General features: G+C 41.6%; 1 protein-coding gene across 50 annotated transcripts in view; it reads left to right on the top strand.

Annotated features, from left to right (window-relative positions):
- Positions 1-22,035, top strand: part of LOC116670945 (ankyrin-3) — a 152,702-nt gene that overhangs the window by 116,834 nt on the left and 13,833 nt on the right. For 33 of the 50 annotated variants that reach the window (XM_032501707.1, XM_032501702.1, XM_032501698.1 and 30 more), the window contains 13 exons: positions 130-284; positions 583-794; positions 942-1,149; positions 4,013-4,109; positions 4,215-4,443; positions 5,430-5,555; positions 6,468-6,590; positions 7,108-7,134; positions 7,768-7,849; positions 9,054-15,284; positions 18,707-18,781; positions 20,378-20,509; positions 20,724-20,867. In XM_032501707.1, the coding sequence (XP_032357598.1) occupies positions 130-284; positions 583-794; positions 942-1,149; positions 4,013-4,109; positions 4,215-4,443; positions 5,430-5,555; positions 6,468-6,590; positions 7,108-7,134; positions 7,768-7,849; positions 9,054-15,284; positions 18,707-18,781; positions 20,378-20,509; positions 20,724-20,867 (7,841 nt within the window). Of the gene's footprint in view, positions 1-129; positions 285-582; positions 795-941; positions 1,150-4,012; positions 4,110-4,214; positions 4,444-5,429; positions 5,556-6,467; positions 6,591-7,107; positions 7,135-7,767; positions 7,850-9,053; positions 16,827-18,706; positions 18,782-20,377; positions 20,510-20,723; positions 20,879-22,035 lie in introns of those variants that run through there. The other 17 variants (XM_032501675.1, XM_032501672.1, XM_032501676.1 and 14 more) reach the window with 8 other exon arrangements.

Genomic DNA, 22,035 nt, shown 5'->3' with positions numbered 1-22,035 from the left:
TGGATGTTCACAAAATTACTATCATTGTAACCTCTATTTTTCTTGGTTTACACATTATCTGCCATTTCAGTCTTAAATTAATAAGACATGATTAATTAAACCATACTTTCATGACATGTACCTTACCAGGCCCGTGATAGTGGAGATTCCTCATTTTGGCTCGATGCGGGGCCAAGAGAGAGAGCTGATCCTGCTGCGCAGCGAGAACGGAGAAAGCTGGAAGGAGCATCTGTACGACTATAAGAGCGATGGCCTCAGTCAGCTGCTCAGTGGGATGGATGAAGGTGAAGCACACAGCATTTAGACTTTTTTACTTTAATTATTTTAGTCCAAACTTTGTCTTATAGTGGCGCCCAGGCAAGGTTGGATCCATCAAGTAAAAGTATGTCTTAGGTGTTTTTTCTTTTTTTTTTATGAACCCAAGTTACGTAATTACAAGACCAGTAAAGCAGATACAGATAATTAACATACCTGGTGCTAGTAACAATACAAACTAAGCCTTTTCTGTAGGTTTAGAAAAACAAACATTATTTATCATTTACGTGTGATTGGTTATCATTTCTGTCTTTCCCATCCCTGCAGAACTGGACAGTCCTGAGGAGCTGGAGAAGAAGAGAATCTGCCGCATCATCACCAAGGACTTCCCACAGTACTTTGCTGTTGTGTCTCGAATCAGGCAGGAGACTAATCAAATGGGACCAGAGGGCGGGACTCTGTGCAGCCGGAGCATCCCGTTGGTTCAGGCTTCCTTCCCTGAGGGGGCGCTAACCAAGAAGATCAAAGTTGGACTCCAGGTGAGTCTGGAGCTATGCAGGATCTGTCTGATTCATAAAGAATTGGGACCACAGTGGCAGATAGAAAAAACACACAAACAAATATACATGTAGGTACACAAACCTACACACACATTAACTTCACATCACTGATCTCTTCTGTCCCAGGCCCAGCCGGTGCCCGATGAGACTGTGAAGAAAATCCTTGGTAACCGAGCAACCTTCAGCCCCATCGTTACCGTGGAGCCCAGAAGAAGGAAGTTCCACAAGCCCATCACCATGACAATCCCAGTCCCGCCCCTCTCAGGGGAGGGTCTTACAAACGGCTACAAAGGAGACTGTACTCCATGTCTCCGCCTTCTCTGTAGCATTACAGGTATGTGTGTGATGGTTCTGTAACGCTATCTTTGTGAGGACCAGTTCCAGTTCCTCACCTTGAGAGTGAGAAATCTTTCAAAAACAAACGTTATTTTGGCTCGTCTTTCGTTAAGGTTATTAAATTAAGGTTAAGGATTGGGGTTAGACAATGGTTTGTGATGGGCAAGAAGATACCTTGCGACAATCTAAATGCACTATATGTGTTTAAAGTGTGATATATACATGCATATGTCATACTTCATAACAGTTTTGTGGTGTCTGGGCAGTAAGCAGTGTGTAAATTAAGAGAGTACATGTAATTTGAATAATTCTTAATTTGTTAATTTAACTTTTAAAAGCATCTGACAAATTATCATTAAAGCATATTACTTAAAAAGTCATAACATTGAACTAATCTAATATTTATATAACAATACTTATTATTCAACCTATAATATACAGTGGGTACGGAAAGTATTCAGACCCCTTTAAATTTTTCACTCTTTGTTTTCATTGCAGCCATTTCCAAAAATCAAAAATTCATTTATTTCTCAGTAATGTACACTCCCACCCCATCTTGGACGAAAACGAATGTAGAAATTTTTGCAATTTATTAAAAAAGAAAACTGAATTCACATGGTCATAAGTATTCAGACCCTTTGCCGTGACCCTCATATGTAACTCAGGTGCTGTCTATTTCTTCTGATCATCCTTGAGATGGTTCTACACCTTCATTGGAGTCCAGCTGTGTTTGATTATACTGATTGGACTGATTGGAAGCCACACACCTTCTAATAAGACCTTACAGCTTACAGTGCATGTCAGAGCAAATGACAATCATGGGTCAAAGGAACTGCCTGAAGAGCTCAGAGACAGAAGTGTGCAAGGCACAGATCTGGTCAAGGTTACAAAAAAATTTCTGCTGCACTTAAGGTTCCTAAGAGCACAGTGGCCTCCATAATCCTCAAATGAAGACGTTTGGGACGACCGAACCCTTCCTAGAGCTGGCCGTCCGGCCCCAAACTGAGCTATCGGGGGAAGAGCCTTGGTGAGAGAGGCAAAGAAGACCCCAAGGGTCACTGTGGCTGAGCTCCAGAGATGCAGTCGGGAGATGGGAGAAAGTTGTAGTAAGTCAACCATCACTGCAGCAATCCACCAGTCGGGGCTTTATGGCAGAGTGCCCGACGGAAGCCTCTCCTCAGTGCAAGACACATGAAGCCGCATGGAGTTTGCTAAAAAACACCTGAAGACTCCAAGATGGTGATAAATAAAATCCTCTGGTCTGATGAGACCAAGATAGAACTTTTTGGCCTTAATTCTAAGCGGTATGTGTGGAGAAAACCAGGCACTGCTCATCACCTGTCCAATACAGTCTCAACAGTGAAGCTGGTGGTGGCAGCATCATGCTGTGGGGGTGTTTTTCAGCTGCAGGGACAGGACGACGGTTCAATCGGGAAAGATGAATGGCGCCAAGTACAGGGATATCCTGGAGCAAACCTTTTCCAGAGTGCTCTGCCCTCAGACTGGGCCGAAGGTTTACCTTCCACAAGACAATGACCCTAAGCACACCGCTAAAATAACGAAGGAGTGGCTTCACAACAACACTCCGTGGCTGTTCTTGAATGGCCCAGCCAGAGCCCTGACTTAAACCAATTGAGCATCTCTGAGAACCTAAAATGACTGTCCACCAACGTTTACCATCCAACCTGACAGAACTGGAGAGATCTGCAAGGAGGGGGCAGAGGATACCCAAATCCAGATGTGAAAACTTGTTGCATCTTTCCCAAAACGACTCATGGCTGTATTAGATCAAAGGGTGCTTCTACTAAATACTGAACAAAGGGTCTGAATACTTATGACCATGTGATATTTCAGTTTTTGTTTTAATAAATATGCAAAAATTTCTAAATTTCTGTTTTTTTCTGTCAAGATGGGTTGCTGAGTGTACATTACTGAATAAAATGACTTTTTTGATTTTTGGAAAAAGGCTGCCAATGCAACAAAGAGTGAAAAATTTAAAGGGGTCTGAATACTTTCCGTACCCACTGTATATACCAATAATAGATGTAGGGCTACTTTTAACCAGTTTATGTTTATGACACGACACCTTTAACTTGTTGACATTGCTGCCATTGTATACACTGGTTTTTGCACCTTATTGATAATAATGTTCATATTTTGTTTTATTTGGATTCTTTTTATTTGCACTCTTCCCTACTTTGTACTGCAACTGCTGAACAACAATTTCCCCCAGGATAAGTAAAGTACTATCTTATCTAAATTAGAATAGCTTTTCAAAAGAAATTGTAACTTCTGTCAAGTGTCTGTTTTAAAATGTCACGCCATGTTCTCTGTATATCAGGGGGACATTTTAGAATCAGACCTTCAGGGGGGCTCAGCCCCTACGTACAGCAGTAATTTAATTAGCCAATAATCGCTGGATCATCAACTGAACAACAACATCAGCTAACGTTTTTTTGACACTATTAACACTATGATGGAAATAAACCTGACATTTTATAAGTCCCAGTAATAAAAACCCAATTTGACACAGTGTTCTAACATTCAGCAATTTCAGTTGCATTTCATATACGTTTCAATATGGGTTCTAATCTGCGCCCTGAAATGACCAACTTCTGCTCTGGGGACTACCAACATTACACTTCACAACTGCACTCCTGCTCTCCATCTGACAGATTAGATAGCCAAGGGCTATTAACTTTCTGTTAACCCTTTCCTTGACTGGGTTACAGGTGCATCGTCGACAGACACACAGGACATTAAACCTGTTTCAAGCCTGTTGAACTTGTAATTGATTGATTGTTGATAAACTGAAATTGATTTCTTTTTCTTTTTTTATTAAACAAATGACTGTCTACCAGGTGGTACGTCCCCAGCACAGTGGGAAGACATCACTGGCACAACTCCCCTCACCTTCATCAATGACTGTGTCTCTTTCACCACTAATGTCTCAGCCAGGTGAGACACTCACATGCACGCAGGTCTTACACTGTGGTTATTCTGAATCTGTTATATTCATCTCTGTATCTGAAATGTTCATCATTTTATTTGTCGTCCGTGCAGGTTCTGGTTAGCGGACTGCCACCAGATCCCAGAGACAGTGGGCTTGGCCATGCAGCTGTACAGGGAGCTCATCTGTGTGCCCTACATGGCCAAATTTGTGGTGTTTGCAAAGACGAATGACCCAGTGGAGTCCAGTCTCAGGTGCTTCTGTATGACGGACGACAAGGTGGATAAGACCCTAGAGCAGCAGGAGAACTTTGAGGAGGTGGCCAGGAGCAAAGACATAGAGGTACACACTTATCGGTTGGTTATGATATATTCTATTACAGACAGAAGGACAGGAATATTGGAGCATAATCCCAAATTAAGCACCTTAAAATGTAACTATTTATTTTTTATTACCAAATTCCTGCACTATTGAGCAAATGTTTTCCATCCTATGTGTGAAAGCTATTCCAATAAAATTATATCATGTGGTTAGGGACCCTATTTTAACGATCTAAGCGCATGGTGTGAAGCGCCTGGCGATGGTGCGTTTAGGGCGTGTCCAAATCCACTTTTGCTAGTGTGACGGTGGAAAAAAGGGTCCGTGTGCTGGGCGAATGGTTCAAAATGGTTGTACTTAATGTCTTCATTTATCAAAGGTGTGTTTGGGGCGTTACATGTAATAAACCAATCAGAGTGTCATCTACCATTCCCTTTAAAAGCCAGGCGCGTTTGTACCTTGGCGCATTGCTGTTATGATGGCGGATTTGCACCATAATGTTTTTATTTTTAATCTTTTGCATGTGTGTGTGCTGCTGCGCTTCCCTGTTTGTGTGTGTGTGTGTAACAAGCATAGTGTGTCCATGGATTGTAAAAAGTAACTTAACTTGATTCAACTGTCAGGTAAAACATTGGTTGTAAAGCAATCTTTTGGTCGATTGCTTAGTTTTTGCAGTTTAGGTTAGTCACACAGCGACGGTGTCACTTGTGAATATGCTTAAAACTGATGATGATAAAAAAATTATAGCAGAAGTACATGAAGCTTATATCATGAATCTGTAACTTTACTATGACGGCAACAGGAAGTAGTGCAAATACTCCCGCAGTACTGAGGAAAGAAACAGGAAGTTGAAAGATCAGTAAGTGTTTGTGCTGAGTGCTCTTGAAGGTTACAAGCAGCTGTGGGCTACTTCCAAACCTTATTATGAACACTTTTGAAGAATATGCAACAAGAATGATGCATGTAGTTGTTCCATGTGTCATTCTTACCTCTGCGATGTGCTCTCTCAGGTTCTGGAGGGCAGGCCCATCTATGTGGACTGCTATGGAAACTTGGCTCCTCTGACTAAAGGTGGACAGCAGTTAGTTCTTAACTTCTACGCCTTCAAGGAGAACCGTTTGCCCTTCTGTGTCAAGGTACTGTATACACTCTATCATCATCTCCATTGCCTACAACAACCTCCTTCTCAGACTGGATTTGCAAGATCTATAAATCAACATGACTAAAAGTTACTAAAATTACACAGAAATTGTCATACCATAGTACAAAAGGGCACAGGACATAATGCTGGAGAAAATGCTAATTTAAGATTGTTTTAGCTCTATTCCCCATTAGCTGCCCTACTCTTACCCACACTAGTTTAAATGCAGTGATCCCAGTCCACAGGGGATAACCTAGTTCCTTTTTTTCATGTCATTGATCGACCCATTAACCCCGTGTTCTCCATAATCAATCCTCTTGCATTGTTTGGTGAAAACGATTGTGTCTGCGTGTACTACATCAGGCAAAGCTTTATTCCAACACAACTAATTAGAACTACAGGAGCCGGTCACCATATGTTTAACACTACAGGGAATTGGTAGGAATTGTTGGGTTTCTGTAAGTAAATAAATTAATAAATACGTTTCCCTTTGGGGATCAATAAAGTATTTCTGATTCTGATAACATCACAGAGTACGGTCCAGACCTGCTCTTTTATGAAAAGCGCAGTGAGATAACTGTTGTGATTTGACGCTATAAAAATAAAAATTGAATTGACTACGTACAAATTGAGCTGTTCCATTAGTCATTATGTAATGATAAGATAATACGTTAAAAACTAATTTAAAGACATCCGGTTATAAGGAATTTTTATATGCTTTGTGGTTGCATCCTGAAGATAAATAAAATATTCATTTATCAGAATCATTTTTATCATTACAAGTGATTCTTTTGAATCGGCCATTATAAATGCTGATACCGATAGATCGGGAAATGCCTAATATTGGCCCGCCGATATATCGGTCGGGCTCTACGAGGTACATAAAGAAGCAATGTTCTCTCTCTAGGTGAGAGATCCCAGCCAGGAGCCCTGCGGCCGTCTTACGTTCCTTAAAGAGTGTAAGACTATAAAAGGCCTTCCACAAACTGCCGTGTGCAACCTGAACATCACGCTTCCTGCAGTGAAAAAGGTAAGGTAACGTGAACTCACCATTCTCTGTTGTCACCTCCATAACCATACTCATGGTTAGGGTACGTTTGGCCCCAATAACGCTGATAGATGAAAGACAGAGAAAGACTTTGGCCCAACTGCCGCCACTGTGTCTTTTATCTGTTTAAAGCTTCTCTCTATGTAAATCGGTTGTAAGTTCTTGTCATTGGCTGTTTCATTTTGTTCCTACCTACCTTTTGATTTGGATGACATGCTTTTGGCTGAGGGCTTTTGTGCAAAAGGCTTTTTTTTGAATATCAAGCTGGCTTTGCGTGGCTTGAGTTTATTTACTGTTTTTGCTGCTGAGTGTTGGCGCTTTATACTTTTTGGTGTTTGTTTTGTCTGTGTTTATTTTTTATTTTTTGTTTGCTAAAGTGGCTTCTCTTCTGAGTTGGAGCTTCTGTCAATCACTCCTTTTTCACACCCTGATGTTTCTTTTCCCCCTGCTTTCCATTATGTTACTTCCCCCTGTTTCTGCAATGCATCTTGGGAACCAGGAAATGGAGTCAGATGCAGAGGATGAGGTAAACCACACCCTCCCCACCATTTGCTGCCCTCTGCGCTAGATCTAAAGCGGCCCTGCTTCATCATAGCATTATTCTTTCCGCTTCTACAAGAATAATACGAGCTTTCCTTCAAAGCAACCTTTAGCTGCTCAGTTTGCATGATATATTGTAGCTATGAAAAACGATTTGTCCAATTTGTCCAATGTCCAATCCTTATCCTTTCCGCCCTACTGTGAGTATGTGATACAAGTGGCTTTGGAGTATAGATGTACTTACATTGTCCTTAAGTTAAGATTTAACCCATAGTCACATTAACTTAAAACTGATTATTTGCTCTTTTAAGTACTTAAATTGTAGAGTTTGTAGGCTTATCATGACTAACCTAAGCTAATTTCTCTAGCTTGGCATAGCAACGTTAGTGTAAGTAGTACTGCAGTGCAGTGCAGTAAATGCTCTTAAAGGACAATTTGCTGCTTTATTACGCAACTGTTAAATATTGGCTTTGTCTTTAGAGTATGTTAATACCAACAAATGCAGACAATTGGGTTTGCTTTAATTTAACATGTATAAGGTGTTGGCCATTTGGCAGCACCATACAACGTAGGGTGACCAAGAACTAATAGGTTTTTGTGTTGTTTGCTATTGTTGCAGACTGAAAAGCCAGAGCGACGTCATACCTTTGCATCCCTAGCCTTACGTAAGCGCTTCAGCTATCTGGCCGAGCCTGCACTGAGTGAGTTTTGACATTTTCACTAACAACCCCTTTGATGAATATAATAATGCCAATTTAAAAGAATATTAATTAACCTGTAAAATGCGTGATAGATTGTTTCTCACTTAATTTTAATTAAAAATGTAAATGCATATTTCTCATCCTACATAACATGCACTGTCCACATGCCTGTTTACAACATGTTTACATACATATTTTTGCATGGGTCAATGAGTGGTTTTTGTGCTGTGCTTGCCCACGTTGTGAGTTGTACTTTTTCTGGGTTTGTTTGGTTGATTTCAAATGTTGAGTTTTAGAAGCAACTTAAAAAAAAATCTTTGCCTTACCAACCATGTTATAGGCATTTGGGCGGGAGGTTAAAGTAAAATTGTATGTGTTTTTCATTTTTCCCTACTGAGTTTAAAGCTCTTGTTTGCTTTGTGATGATGTAGCAGCTTTTGTGGGACACGCATGCTCCATAGGAGGTCTTGAGTTTGGCTTACTTTTAATTGTTTGTTTTTCACACTTTGTGCTTCTCACCAGTATTTGCCGATCTTGCATGACAAAATGGTCCAACACTTAAGTCTTGGAAAATACATTTTGTCATATTTTGTTTGTTACATAATAAAATGGAAACTTCTGCAGCCATTGTTTTGGCTTTGTTGTATCATAGTGTCCAAACTGTATTTGGGGTATCTGTCATTACTGAATGTCATTTTTGGACCAAACAGATAAAAGGCACTTTTAAAAAGCGGATTGAAATTAGCGCCAGAATCAAGTCCAAAGTCCAAAGAGAGAAGTTGTTTTTGTGTTAGTTGTGGTGCATTTGTCTTACCAATTTTCTGTTGTCAATTGTTAGTCTTTGCCATTGTCTTAAGAATTTTACTTTGCTGCTGTGTGTGCTTTGTTGAGTTTATTCATTGTCATTGCTGTTTGAGTCATGTCCCAATCCTGAATCACACAGGAACACAAAGCGTTTCTTTTCGTAACTCCATCTTCAATCAATACTTAAATATCAGCACTTTATTAAACTGCAATTTTTCCTTCCTTTATACTAGGACTGTGTCACTGACAAACTCTTCCTCCTCTGATCTCTTTTTCTTTCACATTTTTTATTCCTTTTCCTTTCCCAACATACTTTTCTGTTACATTTACTATTCCACATTCTTTTTATTCTTTTTTCCCCATTCCTTCTTTACCAATTTTTCTACAAAATCATCTGAAGAAACCACAGTTGAACGAAGCACAACAGCAAGAACACTGCCTGCTGGTTACCCTCACAAACCTGTCTTTCCAACCAGACCTTACCCACCATGGTCGACTGCTCCTATTACCGTCCCTGGTCAAACAAGGCCCGTCGGAGTGGGGGGTTCCCTCACCTCTACCGATTCACCGACAGGCTCACCAGCTGCTTCTCCATTGAAAACTACCTGGCCCCTCTCCTCCATTTCACCTGCATGTCCTGCAACAATCAAAGCCACCCTGGGAGACCCACCACACCCTATCCTGTCATCCCCAGTTAAATCAGTTAGCGACGTATCAACCTCATCCCCCGTAAGGTCTTACAAGACTATGCCTTCACCCATTAAAACTGTTGTCCAGCTGGGTCAGTATCCTGTCCAGGGGTCTGCCAGCCTTGTGTCCTCTGGGAGCCCATGTAAACCTGCCACAGATCCAGCATCAATCAAAATCTTTGCTTCAGCATACACATCAAGGACTTCCCCACTTCACGCAATACCCAATGGTTCAGTACCAGAGAAGTCATCAGATTCTATTACTGCTCTAGCATCGCCAAAGACACCTTACAACATGTACAATTCTAATCTGCCTTTTAAAACTGCCCTTGGGTCCACAATTGCAACAGACGAAGGTGCACCTAACATTTCCATCTCCAACATGTCCTCTTTGAAAACCTCTGTAGATTCAACACTCTCATCCAGAGGAGGGAGGTCCTCCCTCTCGTCTCTTTCCTCAACAGGGAAGACAACCATAGCTTCCTCAGAATTGTCTATGATGAATGGATCAGTCTCTCCTGTTAAATATCCTTCCTCCTCCTCCACACCATCCTCCCCTTCTTCTCACCTCCTCTCAGAGAGATGTAGCAGTCTTCAGGAGAGGATCCAGGCCACCACCCAAGCAGCAACCTCTGGTGTCAGTGCAGCCATAAATGAAGCTATAGACTCATATTCTGTGTCGGGCTATGGCACTCTTAGATCACTGTCCTCTTCGCGTAGGTCTGCAGCAGCAAGCTCTGCTTACGGTTCTCTGAGATCTGCAGCTGCGTCCTCCAACTCAGCAGTTTCTTCTAACGCCGTGACTGTACCTGTGTTTTCATTAGTTAACGTCATACCAGAGACCCCTGTCAAACCAGGGCCAGGGTCGCTCAAAATGGCACTGCCTGATTCTTCGCATGTCTCTTCTTCCCCTTTGTCTTCCTGTGTTACCACATCAAAAATAAATTCCCAAATGAAATCCCCTCCGTTTATCACACCAGCCATCATCCACCCAACTGGAACTTCTAACCAGGAGATACTAAAAGATGTAGCAGACATGAAAGAGGATCTGATCAGAATGACAGCTATCTTACAGACAGACACACAGACAGCAGCCAAAACTGTCCAAACATCACACACTGGCACTCCTAAAGAGACCAAGTTAGAGGATGAAGAGCCATTTACTCTAGTGGAGAAAGTGAAAGAAGATTTAGTGAAAGTCAGTAAGATATTACAGAAGGATGTCATGAGTGAGGGTAGGGCCATTGCAGGTAAAGAGAGAGCCTCGGAGGATGATTGGGAGGAATTTTCCAAAGATGAGATTGAGGAGGCACAAAGAGGTGCCCTCTCAGAATATTACACTCCTTTTGATGAAAACACACTCCTGCTCAAGCAGCAGTCCATGTCCAGCAAAGACTTAGAGTTGGCTAAAGTAGTAGACTTTTTAACAAATGACATTGGTGCTAGCTCTCTCTCCAGAATGGCAGAATTGAAATGTAGGAATGAGGAGGAGGCAAAAAGAGCAGGGGAAGAGAAACAGAAACGTGTTCTCAAACCATCTATGTCAATACAAGAGCACAAACTCAAAATGCCTCCACCGGTCTCAGGCATGCTTAGGTCTCCCTCAGAGAAGGACCTTAGCAAACTTACTGAATCATATCAAGGGTCGGACACTATCTTGGAGTCACCCGAGGACCTGTCCCATGAGCAGGATAAGAGTCCCCTGTCAGACAGCGGGTTTGAGACCAGAAGTGAAAAGACACCTTCTGCTCCTCAGAGTGCAGAGAGTACAGGACCTAAGCCTTTATTCACTGATTCACCCATCCCTCCCTGTGTAGCTGAGACCAGGACTGAAGTGGTCCACTTTAGAAGCTACGATGATCCTTGTGAGCCTTTATTAATGGAGGAGGCTGCATCTGCTCTTCCTTTTATAGAACCAGATGCAGCTTCAACTAGGTCCATGTCAGCCTTACAGATCAAAATGCCAGAAGAGGATTCCATGATCAACAAAAGTGTGTGTCTTAAGGAGGAAACCCATATTACTACCACTACTAGAATGGTCTATCACAAGCCCCAACTAACTGATGGCGCAGAGCTGATAGAGGAAGGTATGTCAGTTAGCGACATCATGAAAGCTTTTCAGTCAGGTAGGGACCCATCTAAAGAACTGGCAGGCCTTTTTGAATACAAAGCTAGCCAGGATTCTGTCAAAGGTGATGAGCTTACTCCTAGATTTCTTGAGAAAGACATTAAATCCAAACCTAAAGTTGAAAGGATAATTGAGGTTCATATTGAAAAGGGCCACAGCACTGCAGAGCCGACTGAGGTTATTATCAGGGAAACCAAGAAACACCCTGAGCTTTATGTCTACAAAGGGGACCATGGAATTAAGGAACTTACTGATTACGATGATGCCCAACCGGAAGAGGAGGAACTTACTGCCGAGGAATCTCTCCCCTCCTTCCCAGAAACATCTCGCGTTAACACCCCAGTGTCACAGGAGGAGGACAGTCGCCCAAATTCTGCCCAGCTGATAGCAGATGATTCGTATAAAGCACTGAAACTGTTAAGCCAGCACTCCATAGAATACTGTGATGATGAGCTATCAGAAATCAGAGGCGAGTCATATAGGTTTGCTGAGAAAATGCTCCTCTCAGAAAAGCTTGATGCATCATTACTGTCTCACTCTGACACAGAGGATTCGGCAATGGTGACAGACAAAAAGCGCCACGTAGGTTCTGAACAGAGTGGTAGCCGTAGCCCTGGGAGTCAGCAGCATGGAAGCCCTAAAAGAGAGTTTGTTTCTAAGTCATCAAGAGATGGGTCCCCTGTCTCTGGTAAATTTGTGCACAGGGATGAACCATCTCAGTTTGATAAGGTGACAGTGCTTCATTACTCCACAGAGCAGGGCAGCCCCAAACATGCTGTTTGGATGCGTTTTACAGAAGATAAACATGACAGGAGCAGAGATAAGCTCCTTTATGAGGATAGGGTGGATCAAACTGTGAAGGAAGCTGAAGAAAAACTCAGTGAGGTATCACAATTCTTCCGGGACAAAACAGAGAAGCTCAATGATGAGCTGCAGTCCCCTGAGAAAAAGCCTGTGAGACAAGTGCCAAAGGAACCCAGGTCCTGGCCTAGCTCAGCCTGCAGTACCCCTGAGAAAACACTGCAAAAACCTAAAACGGAAGAGGGCTTCAGTAAAAGTAAACTCAGGGAGCCTTCTGTTGGTAAAATGTTTGGCAGTACCACTACAACTGTAAAGAAAAGTTCTAGCTTACCAAGCAGTCCCCAGAAAAGCAGTGAGGACAAAATTAAACAACAAACCAAAACCAGTGAGTCTGAACCCTGTTCTCCCTCTCATGTAAAATCAACATCAAAAGTCAGTGCTGTGAGGATGAAGTTTGAATCTGTGGCTCAGAAATCAAGTCAGTCTAGTCCAACCAAAATTCCTCCTCCAGTGCAGCCAAAACCGTCAATAAAGAAACTACAGGAGAGCAAACTTCCTGTTTATCAGTTTGCTGGCGGAAAAACCTCAAAAGCATCTGAAACATCCGAAGAAGTAAGTCCAAAAAAGGTAGGGAAGGACACAGACATCAGTAAATCTGCTTTGATATCATCAACATCTAAAACCCCAAAACATACAGGAGACAAATTACCAAACAAAAGCACCCCAGAACCCTCATTGCAAAGACAATTTAGTGAAACTGAGACTCACAAAGCAACTACTAAAGGGACAGATATCACTTCCACTGTTACTCTGGAAATTAAAGAAAGCAATAAAGGTCAGAAAGTCCAGACACCCGTTGTTCAAGATACTACTAGACTACTAGAGAAAGATACTGATGCCAAAAAGTATCAACAAGTCCCAAAAAGTGAGTCTGCTTCCAAAGAAGTAATAACAGAAGTATCAAGAAAAGACACAGACGAACCACTAAACAAAAACCTTAGAAAAAAGACAGAATGCCAAAGTCCTGTAAGATTGTCTTCTACTTTAGATAATGACCTCACAAAGAAACCGACCATAGCTAAACCCTCACAGATCCCCACATTATCAAAGAGCAAAATGCAGATGAGTCTTGAGACAACCCCGGCAAAAACAGATCTGACTTTTGAAATTTTAGATAATGCACCCAAAGATTCAAACTCCAATAACCTTCCGAGCCCTAGAGACACACTGGAAAAAGTGATAACTTCTCCAACTGCTATAACAACCAAAGAAAACTTCAAGGGCATCAAAACATTACCTGTTTATGTCAGTGTCCAGGTGGGAAGGCAAGCAGAGAGGGAGGCCAAAGGGTCACTGTACACAGTCAAACAGAAATCAAATACAGCACTTAGCCCCATAAGCCCCGATGATGACACACTAGAACAGGTCTCTTTTATAGATAGCTCAGGGAAAAGCCCTCTTACACCAGAGACACCCAGCTCTGAGGAGGTCAGCTATGACCTCATGCCCAGGACCCCTGATGGCTTTATGGGATTCATGCCAGGGAAACCCAGTCCCATCATGGAGGTATCTGAAGAATCAGAGGAAGATGAAAGCAAAGTTGTTTTCTCTTTTAAAGAGGTCCTACCAGAAAGCAATACTAGTGTTCACAGCACCCAAGCAGACCTTGCTAATGCAAATGAGAAAGAAACGCCAAAAAATGATAACCAGCAGGAAATAACTTGTAATTTCAACCAGCAAGGAACAGCAATCAATGGCAGGCATGATGAAACATCAGAGCAGGAGCACAATGAGGTGTCAAAAGACAAAGGTATCGCTTATATTGAGTTCCCTCCCCCTCCTCCTCTAGACTCGGCTTCAGAAAGGTCAGACTCAGAAAGGAAAGGTTCCTGTGCTTCTTCAGAAACTGAGACAGAAATGATGGAGGTGAACCTACAGGAGGAACATGACAAGCATCTACTAACAGAGCCAATTATACGTATCCAACCCCCTTCCCCAGTGTCCCCAGGGGAAGATGACAGTCAATCAAATGATGAAGAGGCAGGAGAAGACAAGGATGAGTCAATTTTTCAGCCAATTCCTTGTAGGAAATTATCTTGCAAACATCCTGAGGAGGAGGAGGAGGAGAAGAAGAGGAAGGAGAAGGAGAAGGCATCTAAATCTAAAAAACATGACAAAAATGGAAATAACAAAGAAACTAATGGTGGGACCAATGGGTCCAATGGTTCTAACGGTTCTAATGGCAAAGGAGAGGAGAATGAATATGAACAAAATGGAAATGACCAGTCAATTACAGACTGTTCAATAGCTACAACGGCAGAATTTTCTCATGACACAGATGCGACAGAGATAGATTCCCTAGATGGATATGAACTTCAGGATGAGGATGATGGCCTGTGTGAGCAGGCAGATATACGGCTGTTTGGTCTTCCAGAAAGCAGGAGAGACGTCTGGGCAACAGACACATTTAGGTCAACTGACCGCTCTTTTCCTCCAACCAAACTGGAAGTTATAGAAGAGGAGAAAACCCCAGAGGAATGTCAAAAGGACGAAAAAGATACCCCCTCAAATGGTGCAATACCTGATGGTGTTAGTAAGGATGGGGTTAAAAGTCAGGAACAAAACAAGACAGATAAAGAAGGATTTTCAGACACTTACTTTAGTTATAAGTTAGAAGAGGAGTTTAATTCTCCTTTTAAGACTGTTGCCACTAAGGGGCTGGACTTTGACCCCTGGCCCAGTAAAGGCGGAGAAGAAGAAGTCGTTGACATGGGAGGGACAAGGGGAAGCAATGGTGAGCCTAAACCTTTTGGACTGGCTGTGGATGACCAGTCTCAGGCCACAACACCAGACACTACCCCAGCCCGAACACCAACCGACGATAGCACGCCGACGAGCGAGCCAAACCCATTCCCCTTCCATGAAGGGAAGATGTTTGAGATGACACGCAGTGGTGCGATTGACATGAGCAAGAGGGACATGGTGGAGGAGAGGCTCCAGTTTTTTCAGATCGGTGAGCATTACTACTCAGCGGGCAGGTACAGGGTCAGGGACTTAGAGGTAGATGCCTCCCCACAATACAGGGATCAGTTTAATATTCAGGATCCCACAGATACCTTAACAGTCCCTCAAGTCTCCATTCAGACTACTACTGTCCAACTAGAAATATCAAATGCAACTGGCAGTTACACCACATGCAGAGACTCAACTTCCAATACTGAGCCTAAATTCTCCACTTTTAGAACAGGATTCAAGATGTCATCTGAAAAAACATCTGATGCTTCAAATAGCAGTTCTAAATGTAGAATACCAAGCATCTTTGGTCACTCTAATGACATAACCTCAGGAACAACTGTAGATAGTTATTATTCTGAAACCTCAAACTATAAAGATTATTCTAATTTTGATACATCAGGCATGACAGATTATTATTCAATTCACAGACTTCCTTCAGGTACATCCAATCATTTGGATTGGACTTCAGAAAATCACACTTATTACCAAAGCACAGATTCTTCTTCTGCACTATCAAAACAGATTAGCAATCCCCAAACATGGAGCAGCAATACCAATTGCAACATCCCTGACTCCCATGATGTCCATTCAGACATCATTCAGGCTGGCAGTGTTGTGTTTAACTTGTCCTCTCTGAGACCCACTCTGCAGGAGGTCAGCAAGATAGAAGCATCCTTCAGCCAGCTAGAGGAGAACAGCAAGGAAGCCAAGGCTTATAATAATGTGCTAATAACAAACACAGAAGCAAAAGAGGTCAAAGGCAAGATATGCAAGTCCAAGCTACCAGTGAGGGCGCCCAGCGGCAAACTATGCAGTCAAAGTCAACCAATAGTGAAAGACAATGTTGATAGATTCCTAGTAAGGAAACATGCAATGCATAATGTCAGGGAAAGATTACAGCCTTTTAAGAATTTATTTCCTAAATCTAGAATCCCAGTAATGAAAGCCATGAAATACTCCTCTTGTCCCCGAGAGAAGAAGCAGGTTGGAAATAAATCTGCTGTTAGTGATAGAAGCAATAAAACTGCCAGTGATAATAAAACACAAACTAAAGCCAGATCCAGTACTGAACACAGATACAGTTTAGTGAAAACTGCAGGTACAATTGGCAGAAATGAGATGGGAAGAAAAAACAGTGCAGTGGTCTCCAAAAATGTTAAAACAAGGTCGGTAAAAGCAGGCAAACATTTGGACCAAACCATTCCCAAGGAGGCTGAAAGAAAGTTAGAGGGGAAAACACTGCCCACTGAGGAAGAAGAGAGCTGCAGCCTCAGCACTACCAGGAACACTTCCTTGTCAGAACCATCTAGAGCTTCTAGAAGTTCCTGCCCTTCACGCACCTCTACCTCCACCAGCACCACCACATCAACACCATCTGCTAGAGATGTGAGAGCTGAGGTTGAGCAGGCCAGCAGTGAGAGGAGGAGGAGGAGCAGGAGGAAGAGTAGGCGGACACTTGGAGGGAAGGAGCAAGAGCAGAAGGAGCAAGGGAGTCAGGTTGATCAACCAATCACGACTCCTGTCACGGAGAACCAGACTAGTTTGTAAACTCTTTTTAAACACTTGTTATACTTTCTATTTCTTTATGGGATGCATGTAGCTGTTGTGGGTGTTTTGTGATGTGATGTAAGTGTAGCCGTCCCTTCTTCTTCCTGTCATTCTTGTTATCTGTGTCCTGTGTTGTCTTATGAAGACAAATAGGTAAAGGCTTAGAGACAGAGAATCGATGACAGAATCAGCTATACTGATAAAGAAAATGTGTCCTTGGATCCCTGCTTTCATGCTGATTGATGTTTAAAATTGGTTAGGGAAAGGGGTGTCTGTATGTGAGAGTGGATTAATTACCTGATGGCTAGTTGGAGCTTTGCAACAGACTATAGTGATGTCTTTGGTGCACCGGACCTCCACTTCTAATATCAGCAAGTACTTTTTAATTGTCATTATTGGTTAGCAAGATGAGGGGCTAAGTTAGGAGTTGGTATGCATTCGTTTCCAAAACTGTGGGGGTCTTACAGGGTACAACCCACATTCTCACTTTCATTCCACATATAAGATCCAATTAGCATGCACCTCACCACATGACACCACACCACTCTCTACCACCATAGACATGATTAAGAGCCTAGATGTAAAAGATTGTTTGGGGAAATATGGCCTTGTGTTTGTTTTTGGTCTGCTTGCCTAGTTTGTAGAAATCATTTGGTGATACTTTTGCTCTCTGGAAACACTGCGAAAATAATTCATCGGCAGAACTTGACAATCAGATAAATGTCAGCTCCACAAGAGTGTTTCTGTCGGTGTGAGACGTTGTGCAGCTGGGCTACTTTTGATTTCAAGTTGAAGCCATGAATTGCTTTTGTCAGTGGGAAAGAATGTTGCCTGTTGTTAGTGATGTGAAACAACACTCTTTAACTCTTTGAACCTTTTCTACTAATACTACCTAACGTCAAACATTTTAGTGTGAAAATTTAAATTTTTGGTTTTGTTTCTCCTTTTCTGGCCTCACAGATCCTGGTGCTTTTGATTTCGTATATTCAGTTGTTACAGTTATGTTCTTTGATATTGCTAGTCCAAAATCTAATGAGACATGTTTTCAAGACCTAGTCTAGTGAAAATGATATAGAAACCTCCATTACCTATTCTGTATGTCCTGTTTAGAGGGCATATCTGCATTTGACAAGGCTTAATAAATAAGAGAAAATAAATAGAATATAGTCCTATTGACAGTCCTTTTTAAAACATAAAGGAATAGTTGAACCTTTTGGGAAATAGTCTTATTATCTGACATAACCCTATGTAGGTAGTAGTCAGATTTCTTTTTACCTTTGGACAGAGCCAGGCTCGCTGTTTTCCCCCATTTCCCGTCTTTACGCTAAACTAAGCTAAGCTAACTGTCACAACTGGACAGACAGAGACATGAGAGTGGTATCGAGCAGTAGCACATTTCCCAAAATGACAAACTATTTTTTTTATCAAGCATCCATTCCCCAAACTGATCATTGAGGAGTGTCTGGCCAGAAAAACTTTTTTTTTTTTTTGCCTAGAGGTGAGGCCCGGGACAGTGAGCTAAAGTTAGTCTTTGTGTTTGATCAGTCGCCAACCCTACTGGGTTTAACATGAATATCACGTCAGAAAATGCCAAAACAAAAGAGACAAAAAATAATTTTAATCAAGTAGGTTAATAAGGTATTAAGTAGGTCTTATGGTTAAACCTCATTAATATCTGCAGTCTGAAACAGACAAACTTTCAGTTCACAACCCAATCTGGTTCTTCTATCACTGATCCCCACGGCGGTATTATTCTAGGTGCCGTTTTGTATATCTCTTACTATGAACCACTTTTAATTAATTTGGGGATTGATGTCATTGTAACACATGCTAACTGTTTGTGTCCTGCCCTTACCTGCTTCCTTGACACAGGCCCTCAGAGTCCCTGTGAGAGAACAGACCTCCGCATGGCTATTGTAGCCGACCACCTCGGACTCAGCTGGACTGGTGAGTGTACACGCATCTCACTTTTTACCACGAGCACACTCAAAAACAAACATGAAGCGAAGCAAGAATACCAAGAATACGTTATTATGGTAATTTATACGACATAGAGAAACAGCTAAAATGTTCATCTGAATCAGTTCCAACCAGAGACTCGTACACTTAATGAGAATAGCATTCAAGATATTCACTGATGGATGCCTGTCTTGTATTGTAACAATGTGAATTTTAAAGAACAGTCATGTATATATGGACTGAGCCCAGCTCTCAAACCAGTACTTACAGTGTTTGTTGCCATCTTGTGGACATATAGTATACATGTCTTAACTGAGCAGTGCTGCAGTGGCATTTATAGTCCCATACATCACTATACATATGATACAAATTGAGAGGGGAAAAATTAAAAAAAAACTCTGATTGCATTGTCATATTTCAACTGCATTTAAAACAAATGTAAACATACGCACTTTATTATGAGACACTTTAGGAGTTAGGGGGCTGAAAGAAACAGTAATTATTGTGTTATTATTATTATAGCAAATCGCTTGTACAGCAATGTGTTTGTATTTTTCCAGGTCATGCATCTTTGTGTTTGAGTGTGTAAGAGATACAGCAAGAGGAGTTTTTGTATACATTGTATAGCGATAAGGGTGTGGCCTCTGCAGTTTAGTTCAAGCCTGACCACCTGCACTGCAGCACTGCCCCACGCCTGCCTGCCTGCATGTGTGTGAGAGGGCGTCACCGTGTGTGTGTTTGTGTGCAGTAACCGTGTGTACACAGTCGTCCATCTGAAGTGGGTGTGAATAGTTGTGTGCCTGTCTGTCCGGTGCAGTGAGTGAGTGCTCGGCAGAGACAGGAATCTAATCCATATTTAATGTGTGGTCCTGTTGCAGAACTGCAGTGAACAATCTGCTGAACATTATGTTCTCGTGGTTTAAAATGTACAGCCAGTCTGTGCAAGCAGCATGTCACTCCTGTATTAGCTTTAGACTGTTTGGCACAGTGTTTGGTTGTCATAATCATTTAGTGAAATGAAGTAGTGACACATATTATGGTGATTTTTTTCATCAGATAAGAATATGTCCATCCCCTTCTTGTTCCATAAAGAATTAAATGTAGCTTGTAACATGAGACCAGATGAGTTGCAAGGTGAATTATAATTGCTCCAAGCCTGACATCTAATTTAAAATGCCTCACTCTTCATATATTTTTTTTTACTGCTTATTTTTGCTGTTTTTCTGCATTCCTACACACGTTAATCTATGTAAACCCCTGTGGCAGCAAGAAAAACTTCATTTGATGTGTCAGGCAGCAGCTTGTCAACAGATTTTCTGAAGTTTCTGCATTTGTGGAGGCATTTTTGTACTGGCACTCCCTTTTGCAATGTTGTGATGTTGTTTGTGATTCTGTCAGTCAATAACTAAGAGAGAACATGACACTCAATGGATGATAAATCACAGTGCCTCATTGTCAGTGCAGACACGTTTAGGATATCAATAAAAATGAGACTCTTGCAATGTTAGTGTCAAGGCAACAACTTATGGAATCTTTATCGTTTTACTTTCATACTTTTTCCTGTGGTGTTTGTTGCCATTACAGAGCTGGCAAGGGAGATGGATTTCTCTGTGGAAGAGATCAACTTTATCAGAGTGGAGAACCCCAATTCCCTCACAGCACAGAGCTTCATGCTCCTAAAGAAATGGGTGCACAGGGACGGTAAAAATGCCACAAGTAAGCAGTGTGTGTGTTTGTTATGTGTGTGTGGCCAAAAGAAATGGAAATTGTAGTTCCTATCTAGGTCTTTTTCTCCTAGCTAACATTCATTTAAATGAGAAAAAACATGTTGCTAGTTTATGAAAACAAGGAATTAATAGAACTGACAATATCAAGGGTTTATGCTATAACATGACTGTGAATGCATTTTCTCTGTGTCTCGCCTCTCTAGCGGATGCTTTAACTGCGGTGCTGACTAAGATCAATCGGTTGGATATTGTGACTTTGCTGGAAGGGCCCATATTTGACTACGGTAACATTTCAGGCACACGCTGCTTTGCCGATGATAACGCAGTATTCCCGGATCAGTCCGATGGTAAAGTGTAGCCCACCCTAGCTGAACTCTCAGTCTATCTCTCAGTCTATCCCTTCACCCTTCTTCACCTCCTCTCTTAGCCAGATAGTGAGACCTGACTGTATAAACAAATACTAGAACCAATCAGGCTTGACTAAACAATGGAAGTTAATTAGAACGGAACCAAAACAACTCATATCAGTTAATGGACCATTAGGTAGTAACAGAATTAGAGTCTTCCTTAGCAGTCACCCCAGTCAGCTTGTTAGTTTTCCAACACTGGGCAGTGCAATTAATTTGTAGCACTCAGTCATTGGAACATTAATGGCAAGTGATAGATTTTTGGGTGATTATTTATATATTTTTCTATAAAAATCTGTACCATTTTGGGTGCATGAGAGTTATTAGTATGTGTGACTGTTATTGTAAACTGTTCAAAAAAGCATGATCCTGAAGCAAATGTAAGCCACTAATGAACTGGTGTCTCTGTCCCATCTGATAAATGTGTTGCTAATCCTGTTGATAAAGCACATTTTTGAGACGGGTTTAGCACTGCTTCACAATTTGGTTCATTAATAGTTATGTTTATGTGTATGTTACAAGTTTAGAATTTGAACTAATATCCAACACCTCCTTCTGTCAATTTCCGTTAGAAAATACATAAAAACATAATTATCACAACCAATTTATAATGATAGCATGCTTGCTTTAAGCAGCATGGCAAGTCTTTCTCTCTTTCTAACTCTCTCTCTCTTTCCTCTTTAATGACTATGAAATGTGGCAGCGACCAGTATTCTCTGGTTCTGACAGACCCAATGAGGGACATTTCAGAACAGTGATGACAATGTGCCCTTTGTTACAGACAGATGATTGTAAAATACGACACAAGGTTAGGCAAATTCACAATTTTCTCAAAACCCTACACAAACCACCTGTCCAACAAAGGGAGTGGGGTTTTTTTTAAGCATGTGCAGCAGATGTGTTTACATTTGTACGTACTTTTTGCCCCACTTCAAATTTTAATGAATGATACTTTCACTTTTTGATTTTAATACTTCTTCCTGTAAACTGTATGCTTGCCATTGTTTTGCTTTTTAGAACCACCACCTGCCATTAGGTCTGTACCCAGCATTATGGGAACATTTTTCTATTGTCGTTCCGTTGTTTGTCAATGAAACAAGAAAATTAC

The sequence above is a fragment of the Etheostoma spectabile genome, chromosome 21, assembly GCF_008692095.1.
Source record: "Etheostoma spectabile isolate EspeVRDwgs_2016 chromosome 21, UIUC_Espe_1.0, whole genome shotgun sequence".
Lineage (NCBI taxonomy): Eukaryota > Metazoa > Chordata > Actinopteri > Perciformes > Percidae > Etheostoma > Etheostoma spectabile.
Note: the sequence above shows the minus strand (reverse complement) of the source record. Positions and strands in the feature narration are given on the sequence as shown.